This window comes from Alosa pseudoharengus, unplaced genomic scaffold (genome assembly GCF_046254945.1).
Source record: "Alosa pseudoharengus isolate Yale_2024_CS ecotype anadromous, Long Island Sound unplaced genomic scaffold, YU_APseudo_1.1 YU_APseudo_1.1_scf_18, whole genome shotgun sequence".
Lineage (NCBI taxonomy): Eukaryota > Metazoa > Chordata > Actinopteri > Clupeiformes > Clupeidae > Alosa > Alosa pseudoharengus.
In genome coordinates, this window is record NW_027468650.1 from 36626594 (window position 1) to 36652407 (window position 25814).

Consider the following 25814-nt stretch of genomic DNA (forward strand, 5'->3'; position numbering starts at 1 on the left):
TAGATATTGCATTTAAGATTAGCCATTTCTTTCTACAACAGTCGAGAACCCTTTTGCAATTACAAGGATACAAGGAAGTTTATCGTCACATGCATATAGTTACTGGAAGTAAGAATTGCAGTCTGGTGTCAGCCTATTTGTGCATTTATGGGGGGGGGGGGGTTTAGTAGATTAAGTGACATTTATGGGGGGGTTTAGTAGATTAAGTGACAAGGGCTGCATAAGAAAGGTGGGGGAGGATTGGGATTGGGGGGGGGGCACCAACAAGGAGCACCCAAGAGCAACAGGGGCAAGGAAAAACTCCCTTACCAAGGAAGAAACCTTGGGCAGATCGATCCACGGCTCAAGGGGCTAACCCAACTGCCAGGGGTCTTGGTGTGTGTGTTGGGGGATGACAGGGGAGATGGGATAGTGTGCTGTGTATGTGGGGAGAGGGCAGTGTGCTATATGTGTGTTGGAGAAGCTTCCTCATGAGACAATGTGCTGTGTATTGGGGGGGGGGGGGGGGGGCAGTGTGCTGTAAGTATGTTGGGGATGTGTGTTGGAGAAGCTTCCTGATGAAATAATGTGCTGTGTAGTTAGGGGAGGGGGGGGGGGGGGGGGGCAGTGTACTGCAAGTATGGTGAAGGGACTTACTATTGCAAGCAGAGTACTGGGGGGGGGGGGTGGTCATGAGTGCTGAGGAGTGAATGAGTGCAAATTCAGTAGAGTGTGAATTCAGAGTTGGGAAATGTTTGAGAGTGCTGAAGAGTGAATGTGTGCAAAGTCAGTATAGTGTGAGTTCAGAGTTCGGATGGCCTGGGGAGAAAAACTTCTCTTGAGTCTCTCAGTTCTGGCTTTGTGACTACATAGGCGTCTTCTTGATTTCAGCGGTAGGAATAATCCATTGTTAGGATGAGAAGAGTCCTTCAGAATCTTTTGGGCTCTTAGGAGTACTCTTCTGGAATAGATATCTTGTAGAGCAGGGAGTTGAGTTCTTATAGTACGTTCAGCTGAGCACACTACTCTCTGCAGAGTACTACAATCTCTAACTGTGGAGTTCCCATACCAGGTGATGATGCTACTCTCAACCGCTGAAGTGTAGAAGGCCTTCATTATGTAAGAACATAATGTAATCTTAAAAACTGCTGCCCTGATTAAAAAAAAAATGTAACTGATCTCAGCTGGTATTCTGTCTATAATAGAGTGGAATGGAAATTTCTAAATGACCCCAAACTTTTGACCGGTAGTATATCTACAGGGATATTGTTGGGTTTTACATAGCTACAGCTTATGAAAAAGTAAGGATATGTTCAACTGAGAGGTCTACTATGGCTTGTCTTAATATTCCAGTCATCCACTTAGAACAAGCAATCAATTTAGGCACAACAAGATGCATTAACTTTAAATAAGAGTTCACCTGGAGACTTTGGGCTGGGCTTAGTAGGCTGTCTGACTTCGGATGGAGGCAACAGAGAAGATATCACTGCTGACCCAAGTGGGACTCTTCCTTTTGGCAAGTCAGCCCCCTCTCCTCCTGGATTAGGGTTTGGGCCTTCTCCCTCTGGCTGTTGCTGAGGCTGCTGAACCTTCAACAGCTGAGCCAGAAGCATAGTTACAGCTGTCTGTGTGGCAGCTGCTTCTGATGCCTCTCCCCCATCAATTTTACCGTTAACAGGGAGGGGTGACGGAGGTCTAGGGAGTGGTGGAGTACGAGGTATTTTGGGAGTATGGGAGGCGGGTAGAGGTGGAGCAAGGGTCTCATTAAGGTTGTCAAGCTCAACAAGTCCTGTAGGAGGAGCTCTGGTCAACTGCTGCAGAGTTTCCAAGTTCATCTTCGAGCTAATGGCATGGCAAAATTGAGCAGAGGCTGATGCTGTGCCTGTAGTATTCTTGGATTTAAGCAAATTGAACAACACAGCCAACTGCTCTTGTGTCAGCTGTGGGCTTACATCTTTAGGATCTGAAAGTGAAAAACAAGGACATAAAACAGATTTGTGAACAAAACTGGAGGATGCACCAATACTGATATCATCATCATGCTATCAGTTTCATGGTATATCACAGTATTTGGTAACACTTTACTTGACAGTATCTCCATAAGAGTAACATGACACTGTCATGAACATATAACACTGTCATGACACATGAACCCCAACCCTAATCCTAACCTCTAACCCTAACCTAATCCTAACTCTAAACCTAACTAACTAACCCTAAACCTTGTTATGACAAAAAACGAATGTCACTTAATAACAAAAGCACTATGTCATAAACATTTATGACTTGTGTATGATATATTCATGACAGTGTCATGTCACTCTTTTGTCCATACTGTCAAGTAAAGTGTAACCCAGTAGGTATTTATTAATTTAGCACAACTCACACTATAGGTTTGTATTTTACTTTATGAATATATTAAACACTTACAGAACACACTTTCTTAACATACATACACACACACACATACATACACACACACACACACACACATATATATATATATATATATATATATATTATACGGCTCTTCACAATGCTAGTAGAACGTTCCATTGACTTGAATGGGATTTCCCAAAGTTCTAGCGGTAAATAAATTCATGTAATTACCGCTGCAAACATATAATTACCGCTGTCAATGGCAACGGGTTTTGTGCTTCTGATACGTCTTTCATATCACTACGCAAGGACTGGAACTTCATTCAAACGTGAAAGCAGACGGTTGATCAGCTGTATTCTAAAGAATGTTTGATTCAAGTTCAGCAGCGTGTGTTGTTGCGAACTATTTGTTTCTCAGCAAATGCCACGATGAACGGTAACAAATAGGCTAGGTTATGTAGGCTAAAGTCATATCGTGGGGAGTTTATTATTTCGTTTTGGCAAGTAGCTGTATAATAAGCGGGATAATGTATAGAACGCCGGTCATCCGCTGCGCGTCGGGGTCCGGTTCGCCCTGTCGGGACTTATTTTCCCAGTAATGACCGGCGTTCTATTCATTATCCCTTACATATATATATATATAGGTATTTAACTGATTATTATCAATCACTTTTCTTCATTGCTGGTTTATGATCCACTCAGCAACATATCATGGCTGACGAACAGTATAGTCTCAGTACGAAAGGAACTTAGAGCTGCTGAGAGGAAATGGCGTAAATCCAAAGATGGAAATGATCTTAGTAACTACCAGTCTTTGCTGTCATCCTTTTCATCCACTGTTACACTTGCAAAAAAGGCATTCTATCAAAGCAAGATTGAGAGCGCCACTGACAGTAGACAACTTTTTTCTACTTTCAAATCTCTCCTCAATCCTCCACCACCACCATCAACTACTTCACTGTCAGCAAATGACTTTGCAACATTTTTCACTGAAAAAGTTGCTAAAATAAGTGCTCAGTTTGATGCTCCTATAAGGAGGGCTTTGCCTTGTGTTAGTATGACCCCATCATTTGACTCTTTCTCTCCTCTTGATGAGGAAGCAGTCTCTCAATTGCTTCAGCGATGTCGTCCAACAACATGCCCATTAGATCCTGTCCCGTCCACTCTTCTACAGTCTATCTCACCCGCTGTTCTACCAGCAGTCACACATGTATTTAATGCTTCTCTCAGTTCTGGAATAGTTCCTTATTCTTTTAAACAGGCTAGGGTTACACCTCTGCTAAAGAAAAGTGCACTTAATCCAACTGAGGTGAAGAACTACAGACCTGTCTCCCTTCTTCCTTTCTTGTCAAAGGTTTTGGAGAAAGTGGTCTTCAAGCAAGTTTGTGACTTTCTTCATCAGAATAATCTACTAGACCCTATGCAGTCTGGTTTCAAGAGTGGTCATTCTACTGAAACTGCTCTTCTGTCTGTGACTGAAGCATTGAGAGTAGCTAAGTCCTCTGCTCAGTCATCAGTATTAATTCTACTAGATTTATCTGCAGCCTTTGATACTGTTAACCATGACATTCTCCTATCTATACTATCTGAACTGGGAATTTCTGGAAAAGCTCTTGACTGGTTTGAATCTTACCTTAAAGGGCGTTCTTTCAACGTGTCTTGGCAGGGACAGGTATCTAAGTCTCATGCCCTCACCACAGGTGTGCCTCAGGGATCAGTATTAGGACCCTTGCTTTTCTCTATTTACACCACTTCCTTAGGTGATACCATTCGCTCCCATGGATTTGACTATCACTGTTATGCAGACGACACTCAACTTTACCTGTCTTTCCCACCTGATGACTCTAGTGTTTCCCACCGGATTTCTGCATGCCTTAAGGATATTTCAGCCTGGATGAAAGATCGGCACCTTCAGCTTAATCTCTCAAAAACAGAGTTTTTGGTGTTTCCAGCTAAAACAGCTATTCCCCAACAGATTAACATCCAGCTTGACTCAACTTCACTGACCCCAACTAGATCGGCACGAAACTTGGGCGTTGTAATTGATGACCGACTTAACTTCTCTGAGCATATAGCTTCTATTGCAAAATCATGCCGGTTTATGCTTTACAACATTAGGAAGATCAGACCTTATCTGACACAAGATTCCACACAACTTCTTGTTCAGACCATGGTCATCTCTAAACTGGACTATTGTAATTCACTATTAGCTGGCTTACCCGCTTGTGTAACAAGATCATTACAGCTGATTCAAAATGCTGGAGCACGCCTGGTCTTCAATCAGCCAAAGAGGACACATGTAACTCCTCTCCTAGTTACTCTCCATTGGCTCCCTATAGTAGCCAGAATTAAATTTAAATCTCTCACTTTGGCCTATAGGACACTAACTAGATCTGCTCCTAGTTATTTTAATTCAATAATCAAGCCTTACATCCCCAACCGCCCACTGCGGTCTTCTGGTGAGCGTATGTTGTGTCGACCAGTCATAAAAACTGGGTCTAATTCCAGACTCTTTTCTTCAGTGGTTCCATGTTGGTGGAATGAACTGCCCAGTGCTCTCCGTTCCTGTGGTAGTTTTGGGTCGTTTAAGAGGGGTCTAAAGACATTCCTATTCAACATATACTTAGTTGTTTAAGCGCTTATGTGTTATGGTTTATATAATGTTGTTTTATTTTAATTGGGCTGTTAATTAATTTGACATTATTGTTTATTATTGATATTCTCCTTAATGTAGTCTTAGCATGTTATTGTTTTTATATTATTGATTGAATTGACATTATTGTTTTATTATTGCCTTTCCCCTTTTTTACATTGCTTTTTTTATTAGGCTATTGATTGAATTGATATTATTGTGTACTACAACTATTCTCCTTACTATATTTGACCTAGATTTTAATCTGTTCCCTGTTCATTTTTAAATATTATTATGTTGTTTTGTATTTATATGTCGCTTTGGACAAAGGCGTCTGCTAAATCCATAACCATAACCATAACCATATCAAAAATATAGAAAAATAACATGTCATAAGACTGGCAGCCTTAACCCTTTACCCCCCATAAGCACGCCATATGGCAACTGTGGCAAGGAAAAACTCCCATATTCCAGGAAGAAACCTTGAGCAGAACCTGACTTAATAGGGGGAGCCCATCTGCTTCTGGCTGGCTGCACCCTCCAATGGCAGCAGATGTAGAATAATCTGAAAAAGTAGTCTACAGGATAAGATGAGTTAACTAAAAGCTTTCCTGTACAGGTATGTTTTCAGATATTTTTAAAAAATATTTACTGAACTCGCCTGCTTGATGTACAGAGGCAGGGTGTTCCATAATTTTGGGGCATAATGGATAAAAGCAGCTTCTCCAATTTGCTTGTGGAGCAGTTTGGGTACGATTAAAAGATTAGAATTGGATGATCTAAGTTTCCTTTGTGGTTGATAAGATATTAAAAGCTCAGAGATATATGAAGGTGATATGCCATTCAGAGCTTTGTAAGTATTTAACATAACCTTAAAATTAATTCTATAGGAAATAGGGAGCCAGTGCAGTTCAGCCAACACAGGGGTGATGTGTTCTCTCTTCTTAGTCTTAGTTAAAAGTCTAGCCGCAGAGTTCTGTATGAGTGCCAATTTCTTTAGATGTTTTTTGGGAAGACCAGTGAAAAGTGCATTGCAGTAGTCTAACCTGCTAGTGATAAAGGCATGAATTCGTTTTTCTGCATCTTGTTGAGTTAAAAAGGGCCGCACTTTGGCAATGTTTCTCAGGTGGAAATAGGCTGTCTGAGTAACTTTACTGATATGGGGCTTAAAACTTAACTCTGCATCTAAGATGACACCAAGGCTTGTTACTTTTGGTTTGACCTGGTGCGCCAAGTTCCCCAGATTACTAAGAACAATGTCTCGCTTTAGTTTTGGTCCAACCAAAAGTACCTCTGTTTTGTCATCATTTAGTTTCAAATTTTTTTTGCTCATCCACTGATTAATGGAGGTTAGGCATGCAGTGAGGGAGCAAAGGCCATCTGGGTTAGTTGGCTCCACAGAAATATACAATTGGGTATCATCTGCGTAGCTATGGAAATTTACATTATGCTGACTTATGACGTTTCCCAACGGAAGCATATATAGGGAAAATAGCAGGGGACCAAGGCAGCTCCCCTGGGCCACACCAAAAGGCAAGTCATGTTTTTCAGACACATGATCTCCTAGACTGATATAAAAATCTCTGCCAGTAATGTAGGTTTGAAACCAGTTTAGAGCATTATCAGAGAGACCCACCCACTTCGCAAGGCGGTGAATTAGGATGCTATGATCAATGGTGTCAAATGCCGCACTCAAATCCAGAAGAATAAGGATTGAGACTTTGTTTGAGTCAGTAGCCAGTCTAAGATCATTGACTATTTTTACTAGAGCTGTTTCTGTGCTGTGATTTGATCTAAAACCTGATTGGAATTTTTCAAGGATACTGTTTTCGTTGAGGAAGGTATTTAACTGATTACTAGAGCCCGACCGATTTATCGGCGGGCCGATATTAGGCATTTTCCAAACTATCGGTATAGGCATTTATAATGGCCGATAAATTAATATTTTAAAAATAAAATAAAAACAGACGAAACACCTTTCAACCATGTCATGAGTGTTGGCGTTGTATAGTTTGTCCACCAGAGGGCACTCTACACAGTCCCTGCTGGCAACACTTGTGTATAACGCGCCACACATCCTGCAACCTGCTGATCCAGCCAGAGCCAGAGTCGGGCAGAGAGAACCAGTTATCCGCGAGTGAGATCATCAGTGAAGTGTGTTCATGGTGATTTGGTCACGAGACATACATTGCTTGAATAACAATTAAAGGAACATCCCCATCAGTTCTCTTAACTCAAATAAGCATGACAAAATTCGTGAAAACAATGTCCAGTTTTGCTGCTGTTAAATAAGTCGAGAGTGAAGCGGAATTAGCTAGTAATTACGTTACGTTGTTACAGTGTAGTTGACTGTCTGTCCTTTTAACTTTTGACAATGTGACTGAAGATGTATTTCTTTAATAGCGTGACAGTTATAGCAGTGAGACGCATCATCTCTCCCCGGCCTGTTATTTTGAAAGCGTATGTTTTACAATTTGCAGTATGACGTTATCCATTGCTTAATTATGGCTCATCATAGACTAGCTAACCACAAAGCTAGCTAATGCCATGAATATCAGTGACCAGTGGAAGACCGCTAACGTTAACATTAATGAGTTTGAAAACCACAACGAACTTATTCTGCCTAAATAAAGTAATGATTACTGTATGTATAACTAGTATATCTGTAGTTACAGTCCCTGCATTGTAAAATGTAAGTTAGACGTGCGAGGAGTGAACATTTAGACACAGAGAAAAAGTATCAAACGTAGCTTGTGCAAAACGTAGCTTGTGCATAAAAGTTAGCTTTTCTTTTACACGTGTGTGAAATCCAATGACGCCAAGTGTTTGTGTTTCAGACTGTCGTTCAGCCGCAGCATTAACGAGTTACATAATGGATTTAGATCACTAAATAGTAGGTTTTAGAAGGCAGGCAGCAACTGATGATTGAAAATGGTTTGATGTAGCTTGATGGAAATAATTTGTGTGCAGGTAAAGGGATAAGCAAGCTGACATTGTAATTATAAGGTAGCTTAGGGACTAATTATTACACACGCACACTCAAACATTTAGGAGTGACCTTTATCTTGTTTAATGATAATACAAATGATGATGATAGTAATAATGTCATCATTATTTTTTGTAATTATTAAGTCTTAGTTCAAAGTTATATTTATGAAGCTTACCAAGTCTTTTAATACTGGTAACTTTGATTTGGTTGTTGTTGTTATTGTGTTTTTGTTCAAAAGACTAAGTTTCATATCTTACGTTTCTATTTTTATACATTTTATTTATCAGAACTGTAATATATTTCGATGTTCCTCTGTTCCACTGTGACAATATTATTTAAAAATAAACAAGTTTGTTTTTAAAATGCATTATCATATTATTTTGGTCAATACTCATAAATAACTAATAAATCTGTTAATGTTTTGTTGCGTTTCTGAAAAAAAAAAAAATATATATACATCGGCCGATATATCGGAGTATCGGATTTTTAAATCAACAAATATTTGTATCGGCCTTCAAAATCCTTTATCGGTCGGGCTCTACTGATTACAAACGACTTTTTCAAGTACTTTGCTCAGGAACGGTAGATTTGATATAGGCCTGTAGTTGCTCAGATTGGTATGGTCAAGATTCTACCTTTTAAGTAAAGGTTTCACAACAGCGGTTTTAAAAGTAGTTGGAAATATACCTGTTTCTAATAAGGTATTTATTACCTTAAGAATAAAGGGAGCTAAGCTATCATATACATTTTTGAGGAATCTAGTAGGGATTGGATCCAAAACACATGTTGAGGAGCCGGTTTGAGTTATAATTTTACCAAGCTCAGATTGAGTAATATTGCTAAAGAACCTTAATTTTGGGGGGCTGTTTTTGGGTGTCAAACATATTACTTGTGTTACCAATAGCCTCCCTTATAGAAATAGGCTATGAGTGCTCATTCAATGTGTATGCGTGTTTGCGAAAGTGAAACTGACCCACTCGTGGGTAGGTGAATGAAGTGGATTCCTGCAATGTTCATGAAAACAGCATAGTGATTGGATAGCCTAATAAATCGCGACTTGTTGTAGGCCTAACAGTAGCTTATATCGTAGCAAATAGCCTATGGCAATGCCGATGACAGATAGGCCTACACTTATTTCACTCGTCTCGCTGGAGTGAGCGCATAATGTGGGCTGTTGCGCAAAGAAATTAATTATGGAGATGATCTGTATCTCCATTTACCAAACGCTATAGTTTTGCTAACATCTCCACTGTTAAAGTGAAATATGTCTCCATGCAAGGAAGTGTCAAGCAGCAGTATAGTGAAAACCTTATCATGCAGGTAGCCAATGCTCACGTCACCTGAGTCAGACAGAAAACGGGTCCTGCTTGCTCTGTTAAAGTTTGTATGCCCCTTCCAAACTGCATTAAAAGGGTATATTTAACAGCCAGAATTTCGAAATTTTCCAGGGGGAGACACCCCCGAACCCCCCGTAATATGATCAGCACCACCTCTCACAAAATACTATCAACGTCCCTGCTACCGGTCCGTCAGATATGACAACTGTGTCCGGTCCAACATATCACCCTGCTTTGATGTGAGTGTTTTGTGTATTTGCATAGGCGTTCATTGGGCTAGCCTACGTGGTTTGATACGTGCTGAAAAGTCCTGTTTGCTGTTGAACTTGCGCTTCACCTATTCTATGTTGATTGACAAAGCCATAAATTATGGCCCATAATGCAGCCTACAATGATTGTGTTGTCTGATGATCTAGCTATCCTCTGCCATTCAGAGCTTCGGAAAGTTCCCAGCTATTTTGAAACACCTGTTAGCAATCTCTGATGTCGGAATATTCAATGGCTACCCGACAATATCTCATTGCAAACTCCAAAATTGTTCGTCTATTAATTTTCCACGGTTCAACACATTAGCCTACTAGAACATCGTTTGGCTGGCTTTATTCATTTCTGCCTGTTAGTGCTTTTTCCCCTGTGTATAAGTTACACTACATGCATTATTGTGTTTGACACTGAGGATAGCCTATCTGAGACGGTGGTCTGGTTTAACCCTTAGAACCCGATTGACGCAAAGTGCGTCAAAAAACACACCCTTTCTTCTCTGTTACATTGCTCCAGAACGGTTCATCGCAGCGAGATGAAACCTTTATTGCACGACAGAGCAGAAGTGGGGCTTTCCAACGAGACTACACACTTGTCTGTACGATCAAGTATGGAAATTAAAAAAAATCATGAAATTAAATCAAATTGCATCATATTTACAGTCTATACTTCTCTGCATTCACCTACACACACATTACTCTAGTTTGAATTACTCGCGAACCCGTGATCGCATCGATATGGCAAGCATATCAGATGAAAGAGGGGGCACAGGGCTATCCATTGGTACCATGTTTATCGATCCTTCTGGCTTATAAAATCAGACGAAGTGACTGCAAAATAATAACGTCATGTACACAAACCAATGCTGCACACTCATTACTCTCGTTTGAATTACTCGCGGACCCGTGATCGCATAGATATGCCACGCATGTCAGATGAAAGAGGAGACTCAGAGCTATCATTTGATACCAAGTACATCCTTCTGGGTTATAAAACAGACGAAGTGACAGCAAAATAATAACTTCATATAGCTGGACTTACCCCACGTTTTTGTCTGTTCTTGTGGCAAAGCATGTTTATAATCCAATGCTATCATGTGTTTCTCTATGGCAAAGCATGTTCATATTCCGGTTTTGAGATCCTAGCAAATTCCTGCATGGCATCCAATTCAAGGCTCACATTGCATCCCAATTTGTTCAACAAATAAACACCTTTTTTGCCTTTACTTTGTTCATGGCAATGCAGTAAAGAGTTGAGAATTATTATGACTGCATACACACAGGCACGCAGGCTAACACGCAACCTCGGGTCAAGTCAGGTCAGATCAGTTCGTGTCACAGATATGGAGCGCAGAAAGGTCATTTTTCATCACTAAATAAAAAAATGGCATTTATTTCCGTAAATCACACAGCAAATATTTCTGTAAATTGCTCAGCCCCAGAGTATCCCTCCAACATGGCAATTATATTGCCCGATTCAGGACAGTCTGCCCTACACACACATGAAATGCATGTAGAGCTGTGAGCTTGCTGTGGTGAGATACATGTCGAAATATAAGAATTTCTATAATACACTTTTTATATTTTAATTCTTTAAAAATCTAAATAAAATCAATGCTAGTATTAATACATGAAATGAATTAATCTGAATAGCCTAAACTCTCCTGAAAAAAACAATATATAATATATGTGTGTGGCACTTACAATGACCAGAATAAATCCTTATGAATAAAGGTAGTGAAAATGCCCTAAAAACAGCTTAGGGTTCTAAGGGTTAAATGAGTTACGTTGTGAAATTGAGAATGGCACAGACTAAATCGTTTAGTCTATTTCTTTGTATTGTTAAATTGAGATATGGACTATTACAATCAATAATATGTTGAAATTAATTAAAAGTAATCAATTTCTATGAAAAATCTATGTCTGTTGTGTGCGTGTGTCAAGGTAAAGCCTAGGCCTACCGTGCGCATATACTGTGCCACTTGCGCCTAGGCTATTTCATTGTATCGCCTTGTTAGGCTATGCACGGGGTGTGCCAACTTTTTATGAGATAGAGAGACCCCCTTAAAGACAAAAAGATAATTCGAGCCCTGCAGCAAAGAGAGAAGCGCTGGCTGCACGTGCACGTCACTTGCACGCGCAAACGCGCCCGCACGCGTCGCGGTCAGGGGGAGTGGGGGCCTTTTTTGATATTGAGAACAACACCCTAGAGTTTCCACTGTTTTCAGCAATTACCTTAGAGACGTGGTTCCTTCTCTCATTCCGAATAGCTCTATTATAATTTGCTATTTTATCTTTTAGAATGGCACGGTGAACCTGTAACATATATATATATATATATATATATATATAGCCTATTGTTTCATATTATAACATAAAAGTATTACTATAAGAAGAAAACATACTGTATTTCTGAATACTTTATTCATGACAGCACATATTATGCAGATATTACTGTAACTATCAAATTAGGCCTTCTACACACTGTGTAGTATGATGTGTGCCTGCCTCTATACTTGCTGATGTCCTGATTGTGTTATCTGCCTTAATTATACATATCTCAGTCTTTGCTGCAATTTCAAACTAATACTTTTTCTCCTTGGGAAAAGTCCTTTTGAGTCTTGGAAAATGCTTTTCTACATTTACATCGAGATTGACTCTGACACTAAATGTTTGCTCAATAAAATGAATAGTTGGCGTAGCCTAAAGTTACAGGCTACATGCCCTGCATTAGTAGTCGACATAGACAAACACCTGTAAGGACCTAAATTGGTAAGCAAACGCTAAGCCCAATACACAGTAATTCAACACTGCTCCCTTTCGCCTTGACCCTTTTGGTAGGCCGTCAGTCTCCGGCTAGTGCAACAGAGATACATCCTGGCCAGGGTTTATTTTAGCTGGCTACAGTAAAAAAATGGCTGTTTTCACGTGCAGAAAAAATATGAACGGAGAGAATGTCAGGTGGAAAATATGCTGAATGAATGAATAAAATATTAAATAGGCTTTTATTGCACAACAGATAAAATAAGTTACAGTGCCTATAGAAAATCATCATACCCCTTTGAAATAGTTACTTTATTTGTCATACAGCCTGAAATCAAAACCCATTTAAAAAAAAACTTTTTCCAGTTTTATTTACAAATTTAGCTGTACAACATCAAAATAATGGAAAAAAGGCAACAGGTCTGAAAATTATTTAAAAAATGAAAAACTAGAATAACAGGGTTGGAAAAGTCATCAATCCCCTGATTTAATACTTCGTAGAGCTTCCTTTTGCTTTAATTACAGCCATCAATCTGTTTGGATATGTCTCTATTAGCTTTGCACACCTAGATTGGACTCAAACATGTCCTAAAACAACCCTCAACGTTCGTTTTCAAAACTGTGCAACTCACCGAGTGGTTAGTGGTGTTCGTTGATGTTCCAAAACAAGTAGCGTAGCGAAATACAGTTTCTGTCGTGTTTTATTTGGCATTCTGTAAAATCCCATTGATTTCTGTTGGAAGACTCATTGCACGTTGATATTACTGCGCCACCGTCTATGCTTCAGGTTCAAATATTGAGCGGAAGTTTATCCGCGGTTGTGAGGTGTCTGAATAAATAGTTCCAAAATAGCAAATAAGACGGCTGGAAATCATACATTGCGCCGATATATTTGCTTTTAATAATCAATGAACACCACTAACCACTCGGTGAGTTGCACAGTTTTGAAAACGAACGTTAAGGGTTGTTTTAGGACATGTTTGAGTAGCCTACAGTATGCCTGTTGTCAGCCACTCTAAGTAGTCAAAGGCGATTAAAAACGAGTCAGAAAAGTCGAGACGGGACCAATGGTCAAAATTTCGGTGTCCACCACTCTAGTTCATCCAAAACAAACCAGAAAAGGGACTCAAAGTGCTAAATACCGGAATTTTCCTTCAAGCCACAGCTTTGTTCTTTTGGCAGTATGTTTAGGATCATTGTTGTGTTGGAAGGTGAATGACCATCCTCAGCTGTATAGCAGAGGGACACAGGTTTTCCTCAAGAATTTGGGTGTACTTGTCAGCATCCATTATCCCTTATATCCTGACCAATTGCCCAGTCCCCGTTGAAGAGAAACATCCCCACAACATAATGTTACCCCACCATGCTTCATAGTAGGTATGGTGTGTTTTGGGTGGTGTGCTGTGTTTGGTTTTCACCAAACATAGCGCTTGGAGTTCAGTTCAAAAAGTTCAATCTTAGTGTCATCTGACCATAAAACCTTTTTCCACATGGTAGCAGAATATTCCAGATGTGTTTTTGCATAGTGCAGATGAGAAATAAAATGTGGCAAAAAAATATTTTATCTGTAATATTTGTATATTTTTTATGGTGCTTAATTTATATGAGCATTCCATAGTCAGCCATGCATAATGGTGTGCCACAGGCCCTTACCTGGAAGGGTAGTGGAGGCCACACCTTTGTGTACCACAGGTACCGGGAGACCCTGTGGGGTGTTACTGCGGCTATCATCCAAACCCAGTTCTTTTCGTGGCGCCTTGGGAACAATCTCTTCTGGTATCTGCTTCTGTCTCCGCCGCTTCTTGCTCCACAATTCATGACAATCCTGCCACAAAGGGAGACTACAGGGATTTGTAGGGGGGAATTACACAGAGAACAATGAAATCAAATTACATGAGACGACTACAAATTTGAAGTGCAGAAGTCATGAGAATGTGCTTTTAATTTTAATTTTAATTTTAATTGCTTTGAAAAGGTTTAGGATTACGTGAACTAAAAAATAAGGGTTTTCTTGTGCGCACATACCCAGGAGGGGGCATTTTGGCTGGGTTTACATCTTTGAGAAATTCACTTCTTAGGGCCTGTTCTGCTGTGCAACGCTTGCTGGGGTCAAGGGCCAACATGTGATCAAACAGGTCTAGTGCTGTGGAAGAGATACTAAGAGAAAGAGAAATGTGCTTAAATAAAAACCTATATATAATATATATATAATATATATAACAGTCAATTACAAACATGCATGTAGGGCTGGGCAATCTGGCCAAAAAATCTCTCTTTTTGGTACTGTAGACGATTGTCGGATTTATTTTCTCTACCTGAACTTAAGATAAGATACATTTTATCTTGATTTTCTGATTTAGGCATTTTTCACATCAATTAAAAACAAACTCAAATTAAATTCATGTGATGTGATCTGATGTATCGCCCATCCTGATATAAATGTTTCATGTATTTTGGTTTGACAGGAGCAAATGTAGGTCATATTTTTAAGGTAACTTCAAAATATATTTTGAGAGTCACAGGTGAAAACACATCTTACCATAGTTTGACAGCACATATGTTGTACAGGAGCATCTCAAAAACTTTTATAAATTAGATTCATTACACAAAGTGAAATATTTCAAGACTTTATTTTATTTAATCTTGATGATTACAATTTACAGTTCATTTATGATACAAAAATGTCAACCTGAGATCAGCTCGAATCAGCTAATTAAGCCAAAACACCAGCAATGGTTTCCTGAGCCTTTAATATCTCAGTCTGTGCAGGGCAATGTACTTTCCCATGATATTCAATTTTTTTGAGATGCACCTGTACTACTGCATACTTGCTGCATACCACAAGTTATTCAGTTCTGTAAATATGACTAAACTTTGTTACGGAGTCCAGAGTCCATGAGAAGACTTAACTCACAAAGAAAATTCTTCTCTCAGACGTCGACGGTACTGTTTCTTTGGCTTCATCGTGTTGAAGTATGGTAGCTTTATGACATCTGGCCACACAGCTGGGCAAGGGCTGCCACATATTCGACTACAAAAAATACAACTCAAAATTTAACTCATTACTCAAAGTACTTAACTTCTTCAGTCATACCTTGCTTCAATAGTCCGCACATAGACTATCTACAGATGCTTAAATTGTCAAACTATCTATTGACACCCTGTTAACTAATAATTAAGGTGATGTTCAGTAATTGCTCAACAAGACATTTACATAAATGCTAACCAGTGTTTCCCACAGAATTTTATTATATTTGTGGTGGTAGGTTTGCAGAATTAACTTGAATGCAACAGTTTTTAACAAATTAGCGCAGCGTGGTTATGATGCAGATTTAAGCACAATTTAGCCAGTCGACTTTTATGCCAACAATTGCAGGATTGTTAATGTTTTCTTTAAAGGGGAACTTGGCAACTATTTCAACGTAATAAACCCATTTAGAAATCATTTGGGTGGTTAAATGACCTGTTCCGGTAAGAAAAGTGACTTTTCCCGCTGCCCCTAGCGTCCCCAGGCGGAAAACCAAACTTGCAACATTAAGACTACCGTCCCGGAAAGAGATGTGAGAAACAAGAAACTCGTTTTAAATCGTGTTTCTTACCTTGTAACATTCACATTGTCTGCCGAACTTATGCTAACCGTTTTGCTAGCTTGTAAACAAATCCATGTGCTTTATCGTTACCTTTTTCCACAGTTTGAAATGGCATAATGCACAATTTCTCCAGCAGAGGGGGAAATCCTGCCAAGTTTCCCTTTAAATGTGCATGTAGGTAGTTGAGATACAATGAGAGGCTGCAGAGGTGCACATAGCTCTACTATAAACCAATTCCATCCAATTTAAATAGCACAACATGGAAAATCATTGTGTGGTGGTCAGTGTTGATATTGTGGTGGGGCGCCACAAATAAGTCAATGTATGGGAAAGTTAAGTCTCTGTGGGCAGAGTATCCAAGTAAAGTGTTCCCTTTTCTTTATGTAACTTTGTAAAATTGAGAATACCTTATCAGTTGTCTAAGTTTCTGTGTGCTCTGATTTACGTAATCCTAAATGGGAAACAAAGGCTACATTCACATCAGGTTCTGTTTGATGTGACAATCAGATCGGAATTCATGCATATTATTTGTTTATATGAATGTTCTTTTCCTGTAGGCTACCAATATCTCCTGTTGCAACAGCACACTGAAGAAATGAGAAAAACTAGATGTACCGCAGAGCGGTACAAAATATGACCGCCGCCCAGTCCAGCACAGTTTTTCCACAAAAAGAAATCACGCTGAAAGGCCTATATGATTCTAACTGTCTCACTAAATTGCATTATCCACACTCAATTCTCACTGGTATCTGCTAGACAACAAGTCCCAAAACATGATTAGTTCATAGATTTCACATGTAAAATTCATTTTATACAACCCCACCTCCATCTTGTTCATAATTCTGAGAAATTCTTGATTGTTTGTGTTATGTTTACGTTATGTGTGTGGGTGTGTGTGTGTGTGTGAGTGTGTGTGTGTGTGTGCGTGCTTGTGTGTGTGCCTGCGTATGTGCCTGTGCATGGAAGCGTACATATGTCTACTGTGTGAGTATATGTCATGCGTATGATTACTGTGAATGTGTGTGTGTGCGTGTGTATCTGTTTGTGCACATGTGTGCACATGAAATGGGTTAACATGACCCCTGGAGGCAAACATACGGAAAAAAATGGTCATCCTAGTCCCTACAGTTCTCAAGATATTCACAGAGAACTGTGTCTGCCCTACCCTCCTTTCGGGGGGTCCAGTCCAGCGGGGGGGGCTACAGATCAAAACGATTCGATCTGTACGATCGAAAATGACGGTTCCATGCTATCCATGTTGGGGTACATGCCCACCAAGTTTTGTGTACCCCGGTCTTTCAGTGTCCCGGGAATCCTTGTTGGTGTACGTCACTAAATGTACACATAAATTATTTTATTGTAAGGGCCCCCATGAACGAAAGTACACAAAACTTGGCATGCATTTGGAGGGTGTCATAATGATCCTACACTTTCAATTTCGTGCAGTTTTGACCATGTCAGCCAGAGATATTGTGATGAAAACACCAACATTTTAGCTTTTTAATTTTTAACTAGGTGGCGCTATACATGAAATGAGTGGTTATGGAATGGGTTGACATGGCCACTTGAGATCAACTTACAAAAAAAAAAATGGTCCTCCTAAACCTTACGGTTCTCGAGATATTCACAGAAAACTGTCTGCCCTACCCTCCTTTCGGGGGGTGCAGTCCAGCGGGGGGGCTACAGATCAAAACGAAAAACGATGGTTCCATGCTATCCATATGGGGTTACATGCCCACCAAGTATTCGTCTACCCCGGTCTTTCAGTGTCCCGGGACTCATTGACGGAAATTTGGACATGCGAAAAAGAAAAAGAAAAAAACAAAAAAAAAACAAATCTGACTAAACCTATATGACCGCCGCTTCGCTGCGCGGCGGTCATAATAATAGCCTTGTAGGCTACAGCTGACAAGTCGTTTCCCTGTCCTCCAGAGCAAAATGTGATACAATGATGAGCTACTTTTATAGATGTAAGAGGGGTGCGCTCAAGCCTATTTGGTGCTCACAGTCCAGGACCATAGGATCAGAAAGACAGGCTGGGCTACTTCTAGGAGACTAAACCCAGGGATGACCGGAGCACTCTGAATACTTTTAATACTTTTATATTGTTTTCATATTATACTGATTTATATAAGGATGTTCTATCTGCTGAATCAAATCTATTTTATGTCGAAATGGTCTTAAATATACAGTATATTTACTTCCTGTATTACGGGTAATGTTTTTGCTTATTGACTAACAGTTGCTTACACAAATAAATGGTTTATTCTTATAGACCAAATAAATATAAACCATTGTGTCTGACTTTATTATTACTTTTTATGCATATTTTTTTGTTGGTGGTAAGAAAGAGAATGTGAATTCTGTTAACATCCTAAATCCCGTTTCCTGCATTTTTTTACACTGATCAATAAATGTATCATAACTTTTGAAAGGTTACACATATTCCAATTCAGTCTTTTTTGTTAAATAGCCCACAACTTGCTGAACATGTCATACACTCTATATTTTTCTCTATCTTGTAGAGAAATATGATGAAAATTCATTTTTATGTGAATGAAATGAATTTTTCAAAATCCTCTCCAAATGTATATCCAAAATTTGTCAAAGACTGTTCATTACTATATACATTACCATATGTATTTTCCATCATTTCATAGAACTGATCTGATTACAATGGTATATCCCATTGATGGTATGTATTATACTCAAAAAATAAGTTTTTTTGTGTGAAGTCATCCAGCACCAAAAATGGAATGTTCGGCGCGGGCACGAAAGGGTTAACTTAAGTAGGCCTATCCCACTCGTTTTTCCCCCTAATATGGATATAATCTCTTTCATGGCCAGTTAAACCTACAAATTAAACCCATATGCTATTTTCCCCATTTCCCTACCTTGAATCGGCCATTTAGGTTAAATGAGGAGAATCAGGAATTAGTCTTTACATTTAGCCTAACGTTACTGTGGCATTGTGTTGCCCCATCTGCTTTTTCCTTCACCATCTTTAATATGCTACGTTTTTATAACTTAACCTACCATGAATTAGAGTTTGATTCATGGTCTTCTTGTTATTGGACCCTAACGTTCTTCTTGTAGTCCAAATCCAAATAGTAAAACAAAGTAAGTGTTCAAAACAAAAACTTCATCTTTATTTACAACCAAGAAACAGAACAGGGTAGACTAGCCATATTTCTAATTGGGGTGGGCAAACTCCGGCCCGCCAAGCATTTCATTTAGTTATCAGGCTGCTCGCTATTTTTTTCCTGCGAGTGCTTTTCACTCTCCTTAGATAACGTTTACAATGTCAATACATCATGTTAAATAGTTTAACATGATGTTATCTCTAAGTTAACTCTTAGTTATCTTCTTTGCAGCAGATCTAACGTGAACATTATGCAATCCATTTAATTGGGAACGCGTCTGCACTCACGAGGGAAAGAGAGCCACAGGTTCCAGCTGGCTTGTGATTGTTGATAGTTGATATCTCCTTCTTATAAGAAAGTTTTAAAAGGAAATCATGAAGGCAACAGTAGTTCCCACTACTGACCATTTAAAAACTGTGAGAGGGCCCAGCTGTAGGTACAGCACTAGCCATAGCGGAGCAGGCAGAAGATCATTGAGAAATAAACGTGAATTAAAGCGACTGTCTTAAAGCGACAGTGCACAATTTATACATTTGTTAAACAGCATAAAATTAGCAGTATTTTTAAAACAAATTAGCAGTATTGTAAAACAAATACTTTTCATACTAAATTATAGGCTATAAAAAATGTATTATTTTATGCGTGTGTCATGGGGGGGGGGGGGTATGGTTGGTTGTGCGGCCCGCTGGCCAATTTTCAAAACCCAATGTGGCCCTTGAGCCAAAAAGTTTGCCCACCCCTGCCATAGATAGTCACTGATTTGGCTACTTTCTAATAACAGGGCGAACCCGACGCCCTGACTTTGTTTGTTGTTCGATTTGTTGGCCTGTACCGTTTCATGGCTTCTGCTGAGAAACAAATAGTTTGCTACACACTGAACACAATTCAAACATTCTTTAGAATGCAACTGATCAACCCGTCTGCTTTCACTATCAATGAAATCCTTTAGTGAACGATAAAGACATCTGAAACACAAAACCTGTTGCCTTTGACAGCGGTCTGTTGTCACATAGCAAAGGACCTCTGAACATTGGCGAAATGTGCCCAAACACTCGCCTTTAAAGGAGCATTTCACCGATTAGCATTAAGCTTTGTATCAGTAGAAACCCGGTAGTATCTTTGAATGACCATGCTTCCCTCCCTCATGTCCTCCTGAGACGAGAGATATCTGTATTTTTTGTCTGGAAAAAAATCTCAGACTACGCAAAAATTGTCATTTTGCATCATTGGAGGTTTTTTTGGCCAGAGGCTGGAGACTACAACACTAGTTCCACATGTTTTCAACCCGCCCATGTGAACACCCTATGGGTGTGACCTCACTCCTAGAATAATAAGAAGAACTTAACTTGTAGAAGTTAAGCCAACAGGCTAACTGATATGGCAAAAGGGGATTTTGATAATATGGTGCAGGAATCTGATTCTCATTACTGCCTGTATGATCCGCGATACAGCGATGAACAGGAGGCCTGCAGCAAGAACTGTCTGTCGATTAGTAGGAAAGCCCGGGCCGACTCGAGCAGGGGCAGTGTCAATGCTCTCAACGGTATGTGTGGAGCACCTTAGCTTTGTAAGCTAAGCTGGCTAGGCAGGCAGGCCATGCTTTTTCCCTGTGGATAAAGCTGATAAGTAACAACGATGGTGGATGGTAAATCTGAAACTGATATGGCAAATGGGGATTCTGAAGATCTGGTGTGCGAATCCAATGCTTTTTATTACCTGTATGAGGCTTAATACAGCGACGAACAGTTGAGGATAATTGAGGAATAGAAACAACAATTTATCAACACATTTATCAACAAATTATCGCAGAAATTAATAGCACATTAGTTAAATGTCAGATATGCTAGCCTATGCTGTCAATTCGTGGGACATCTGACATGGAAATATGTAAAATGTGATTTTTGTGTTAACAAATAGCCTGATGATGTGCTCGTGGTAAGGTTTGCAAAATACATTTTTTTGAAAGTTTCCATATGAAGACTTGAACCTTCAATATATGGCCACAAGATTGAGTGCAACATAACAATGATCGTTTTAATTTTATTATCCTTATTAATGACAAAATGTAACAGTATTGAGTGTGATTGAGTCCCTCTGTGTGCTTGGCTTCTTCCTGGGTAAGTTGCTTGGTAGGGCAGCGAAGAGCAGTGAAAGGCAGGGAATTCTGGGAGTTGTTGGGTTTAATCCACATGAGCCTTTTCTTGGTCAATAAGGCACTGGCTTTAATGATGACTCCACATTTCTACTACATAAATGACTTAATTTAAATATATATTCATCTTCCCAGCGGTGAAATGCTCCTTTAATGAGGATGGAGCAGGTTTTTTCTTCGAGATTTTCCATTGTTTGCCCCAACTAGGCTACCTCTGCTGCACTCATTCTTTGGATTATGACAAGTGTCCAGGTGTCAGGAGCATAGGGTCAAGAGTGTGAAATCAGCGCGGCGCCATCTACAGTGGGTATCAGTTAAGTTTGGATGGTTTCCTGCATGAATCACGCACACCATATTCTCGGCAGAAATGGCACAAACTGCAGTTGACACAAACAACCACAAGGTGGCACTTGGGAGTTCTGCCACTACTATTTTTGATGCGACTTGACTTACTGCTTCCATGACGCAGTTTCCAAGTCAGTCCAAGTCAGTAGAACAATCAATGACAGTTGAGCCATTACCAAACATATATGATAATACAATAGCGTGAGTTTATATATCTTATACCCTATTTGTCACGGTTACTTATAGATTTGATAGTGTAACGATAGCGCATGAGACACTTGGAGACTTTCCAGGGGGGGCACGGGAACTTAAATTGATCACGGTAGTTTAAGCTTACACTTGACAAAACATTTTAATATGAAAATGTAGATGCAATTGTTGTAAAATGGTGCAGCTCCTTTAAGAGAGCCCCGTGCGCAGGGATGGAGAGAGAGAAAGCGAGAGGGGAAATGTGTGTTAGAACTGAGATGCGTGTGGAAAAAGTAGACGTGCCGCTGAGACTGGTGCGAGTCATATTCAAAATAATACAAAAATAAATCCGCAGATAAAACCAATATCCTCTTTCATTGCAACTGCAACATGTCTGCTTGCCGACGTTCAAACGACAACAAAAAAGATATCAAAGCACTTTTTGCGTTATATCACGAATGTTTAAACAGCTGGACAAATGATTTAGCTAATTGATTATAGCCTGTAAACCAGCAATTATTGAACATTTACCTGTACAAGGACATTGACAGTAGCCCAGCCTAACAAGCAGATGTTGCAAAAGACTTGCAATTAATCAGAAATAAATAATAGAACCTGCAGCGCTTTATTTAACAAACTGCAAGCAACAAAAGGGTTGAGTCTGAACGACACGGAGTTTTAGACACCGAGTTTTTGAAGTTTTAGAAATATTTTGGTTTGGTAACCAGCAACAAGTGCAATTTGTTAATCGCTGTCATTCTCTCTCCTGCGCAAACAAAAATGTGTTGCGTTCCAAGTTGCCTAATGCGTAATTCTGCTTCATAAAGTTGAACAAATACATTTGGTTATTTCACAGAAAAATATAAATAGCCAGTTTATGGTCTACAGTGCAGAGTTGGTTGGAGTGAACATACAAATAGGGGAAATTCTTTCTCTACTCGTAGCTGAGTAGCCCGATGGTATGCAAGCGCCAATGAATTGTGCGCTCACGACAATCACGCCGTTAAACTTAAATAGGTTAACATCACTGTAACATCACAAGTTTGCCTTCAAGCAAGCCAAACGATGATTTGAAGACATCTGTTTCGTTGGAAGGGCAAGGGGGTAGCAACAGGCAACAGAGACAGGCCCAAAGGCAGGGCTAATGTTATGAGAGTATTAAAATATGGGATATTCTACGGGAAAATATTAAAACGGAAAGACAGTGGGGGGAAAGTTAAAATATGTGATAAACACGGAAAAAGTTGGCATGTATGTTTCGGTCCCTGTGATTATTTGTGAAATCATCAGAAGGAAGGACTGGTAGCATGCAAGCTCCCGGGAGAGATTGATTTAAGAACGTTATCACAGTGTGTCTTCATGGCGCAAAGCAGCGCGGGCGGAAGACATAAAAAAAAATTGGCAGAGGAGGGTCATGTCTTTTTTGACAATTCTGTCCGAGGGTCATTGAAAAAATTCTTGCAGGCAAGGGAGGGTCATGCAACTTTTGACTGAAGCACTCAAAATCCCTCCAGTGGCCCCTTCAATAAATAACGAACAGTCCCTTAGACATTTTGGACAACTCATTCTGCTAAATCAGTTTCCATGGCATTTTGGAGAGATGTGCTAAAAATCTGTTTAGGCAGTCCCATATGGTAATGAGCTGTGCGCCTGGAAAGACGATAGAAGATATGCTTTCTGAATAGCACAAATGTTCTTCCCAATCGTTTCCATAAAATAGGCTAAGTCAAAGACAGAAAACTAAGTCTTATAATGACATAATGGCATAGTCTGTTTTCCATTTAGGATGCGCGGGTGAGGGATAAGGCTTTCATGGTGGACCACGCACTTTTTCTTTGTGTCAGGAACTCTGCACATAGGCTTAGCCCAGCTCCAGCGAAGACGGCTCTGGTCATCCCATCTTCCCCTCCCCCCACTTCCTCTAGCCTACCATTCAGGCTATGAAGACCTGCAATTTAAAAGTTAAAAGCTGAACTGCTGTGAAAGAAGGGGGCAGGACTCGCCTTTAGTCTGGCAATTTAGGCTACAGAAGGCTATAGGAGTTAAGGATCTATATTGGTTGCTAGGTTACGGGGACGCTGGCGAGACACGCCGCTCCGTCTGGCATCATGTTTTTGTTTGTTTTTATGTAATGTTCGTAATTTTATGTAATGTTCTGTTCATTTTTTGTATTTATTTTTCTAGTTAAATGTAATCACTCTTTATTTATGTTATTTTCGATCATTTTTGTGTTATTCTTAGTCCTTTTTTCTGATTAACAAACTCGGCTGACACCATCAACGTCAAGTTAACGTTAACCAGCTTCCATTGGGCTGATGAGCGCCTTGGCTAGCCTGCCTTATGTCTCTGAAGTCCCTTATCCATCCGTGACGCTGCACATCCAATGTCTGGACGGAGGGATTGCTCAGCAAGGGTGCCTAACGTTAATCTGCAAGAGATCTGCAGCTGCCACGACCACCGAGCTGCGGCTGACATGCGAGCTGCCATGCTAGCATCTACCGTTAAGTGCCTGGAGTCTGGATTGAGTGCTAAGGAACTCTGATGACAGCGTCAACCATGAAACAACAAACAACAAACGGTCGCTGTCTAGGACCACCGAGCTGATAATTGGCAGGGTCGCCCATCACAAATTCGGACTGTCTTGTTCTTCCAGTGCTCTCCAGACTGCCAGTGAATTCTCCGGGTTGGTCAGTTATAAAGAACTTTGTTGGCGTTGCATCGGTTGTGAAGACACAGCTGTGCGCAGTTTTCACGCGGGTCATCATTGCCCTTGGACATTTTCAGCTGGTTTGGAAATTGGAATTTTTTTTTAATTGATTTTCTTTTTACTTTTTATTTGTTAATTTGTTTTTTGTCTGTCTTGTATGTCTTGGTGTCACGGGTACGCTGGCAACTACGCCGCTCCTTCCGGCATCTTTTGTGTTTGTTATTTTTTAAATGTATTTTGTCATGTCTTGATGTCATGGGCACGCTGGCGACTACGCCGCTCCATCCGGCATCTTTTGTCTTGTTGTTATGTGTCTTGTTTGTGGAGCGCTTTGGGTTGCACTCTGTGCATGTTAAATGCGCTTTAAAAATAAAACTGACTTGACTTGACAAGACCTGGTTCTAGGGCTCAGCTGTGTTTCTCAAGTGCCTCAAGTAACTTAGAGGGCTAAAATGTGGTCAGTTCAAGGATGTTTGTAACTCTGTGCCAGCACTTTCTCTGATTGTTTCCTAGGAAACTACAGGGCCTCAGCTTTTGAAAGAGGTCAAGCATTTGATGATAGGCCAAAAATGGGGGAACAGTGTCCTCTGCAGTAGGCATTGTGCAATTTCGGGATTCTAAGAATGTTCCTTACTAGTAGGCTTCTGCCTAGTCCTCCTGCTGTAGTCATGGAGATAATAAACACCAACGCAGTCCTGAACTCGCGGTCGCCTACATTAGATTCCATTTATTTCAATACAGCTTCGCATACCAGCATCGCACTTTGTCGCCGTGTAAATCACGAGTCAGTTCTATTCGGCGCCGCTCCATAAAATCCATTGTTCATCCAGTGTTTGCAAGTAAAAACTTCGGCGCTGATGCATGTGGCAAGTGCACCATAGTCTGTATAAAATAGCAGTGCACTCATGTCGGCGCTGGTGTCGGCTTATTCGACATGGAATAAAAATATCGCCGAAGCACTTCAAGTTTAAGCTTTAATCTAGCCTACAAGCTATTGTCTACACTCACACTGTTAGGCTACACGTGAACTAAACATGGAGATATGACTATTTCTGTTCGTTATATTTCTCAATATAAAAAGTTCCTTATTTTCAACTGAACTCAAAGATAATGAATATAGGCTATATGGAGTATTTTCTGTTTGTTATGCCCTTTATAATGTGTGTAGGCCTACATTTTGTGCATGCACTTCTGCTGTAGCATTTATTTCAGTTTATAGCCTATCAGCTATATTTCTGAAGAATACATTGTGCTGCCTCAGGTCTGCTGCATCTTTTGAAATTTGATTTGAAATAATCAAATAGACCTACATCTTAAAGTTAAGTTAAAAATATTCTTTAAGACCACTG

At 39.9% G+C, this 25814-nt stretch overlaps 1 protein-coding gene across 1 annotated transcript in view; it reads right to left on the minus strand.

Annotated features, from left to right (window-relative positions):
• Nucleotides 1-25814, minus strand: part of cdk13 (cyclin dependent kinase 13) — a 112108-nt gene that overhangs the window by 13775 nt on the left and 72519 nt on the right. The window contains exons 10-13 of the mRNA XM_076291096.1: nucleotides 15254-15370; nucleotides 14365-14496; nucleotides 13993-14180; nucleotides 1400-1942 (exon numbers count right to left, since the gene is read on the minus strand). Coding sequence (XP_076147211.1) covers nucleotides 1400-1942; nucleotides 13993-14180; nucleotides 14365-14496; nucleotides 15254-15370 — 980 coding nt within the window. The remainder of the gene's footprint in view (nucleotides 1-1399; nucleotides 1943-13992; nucleotides 14181-14364; nucleotides 14497-15253; nucleotides 15371-25814) is intronic.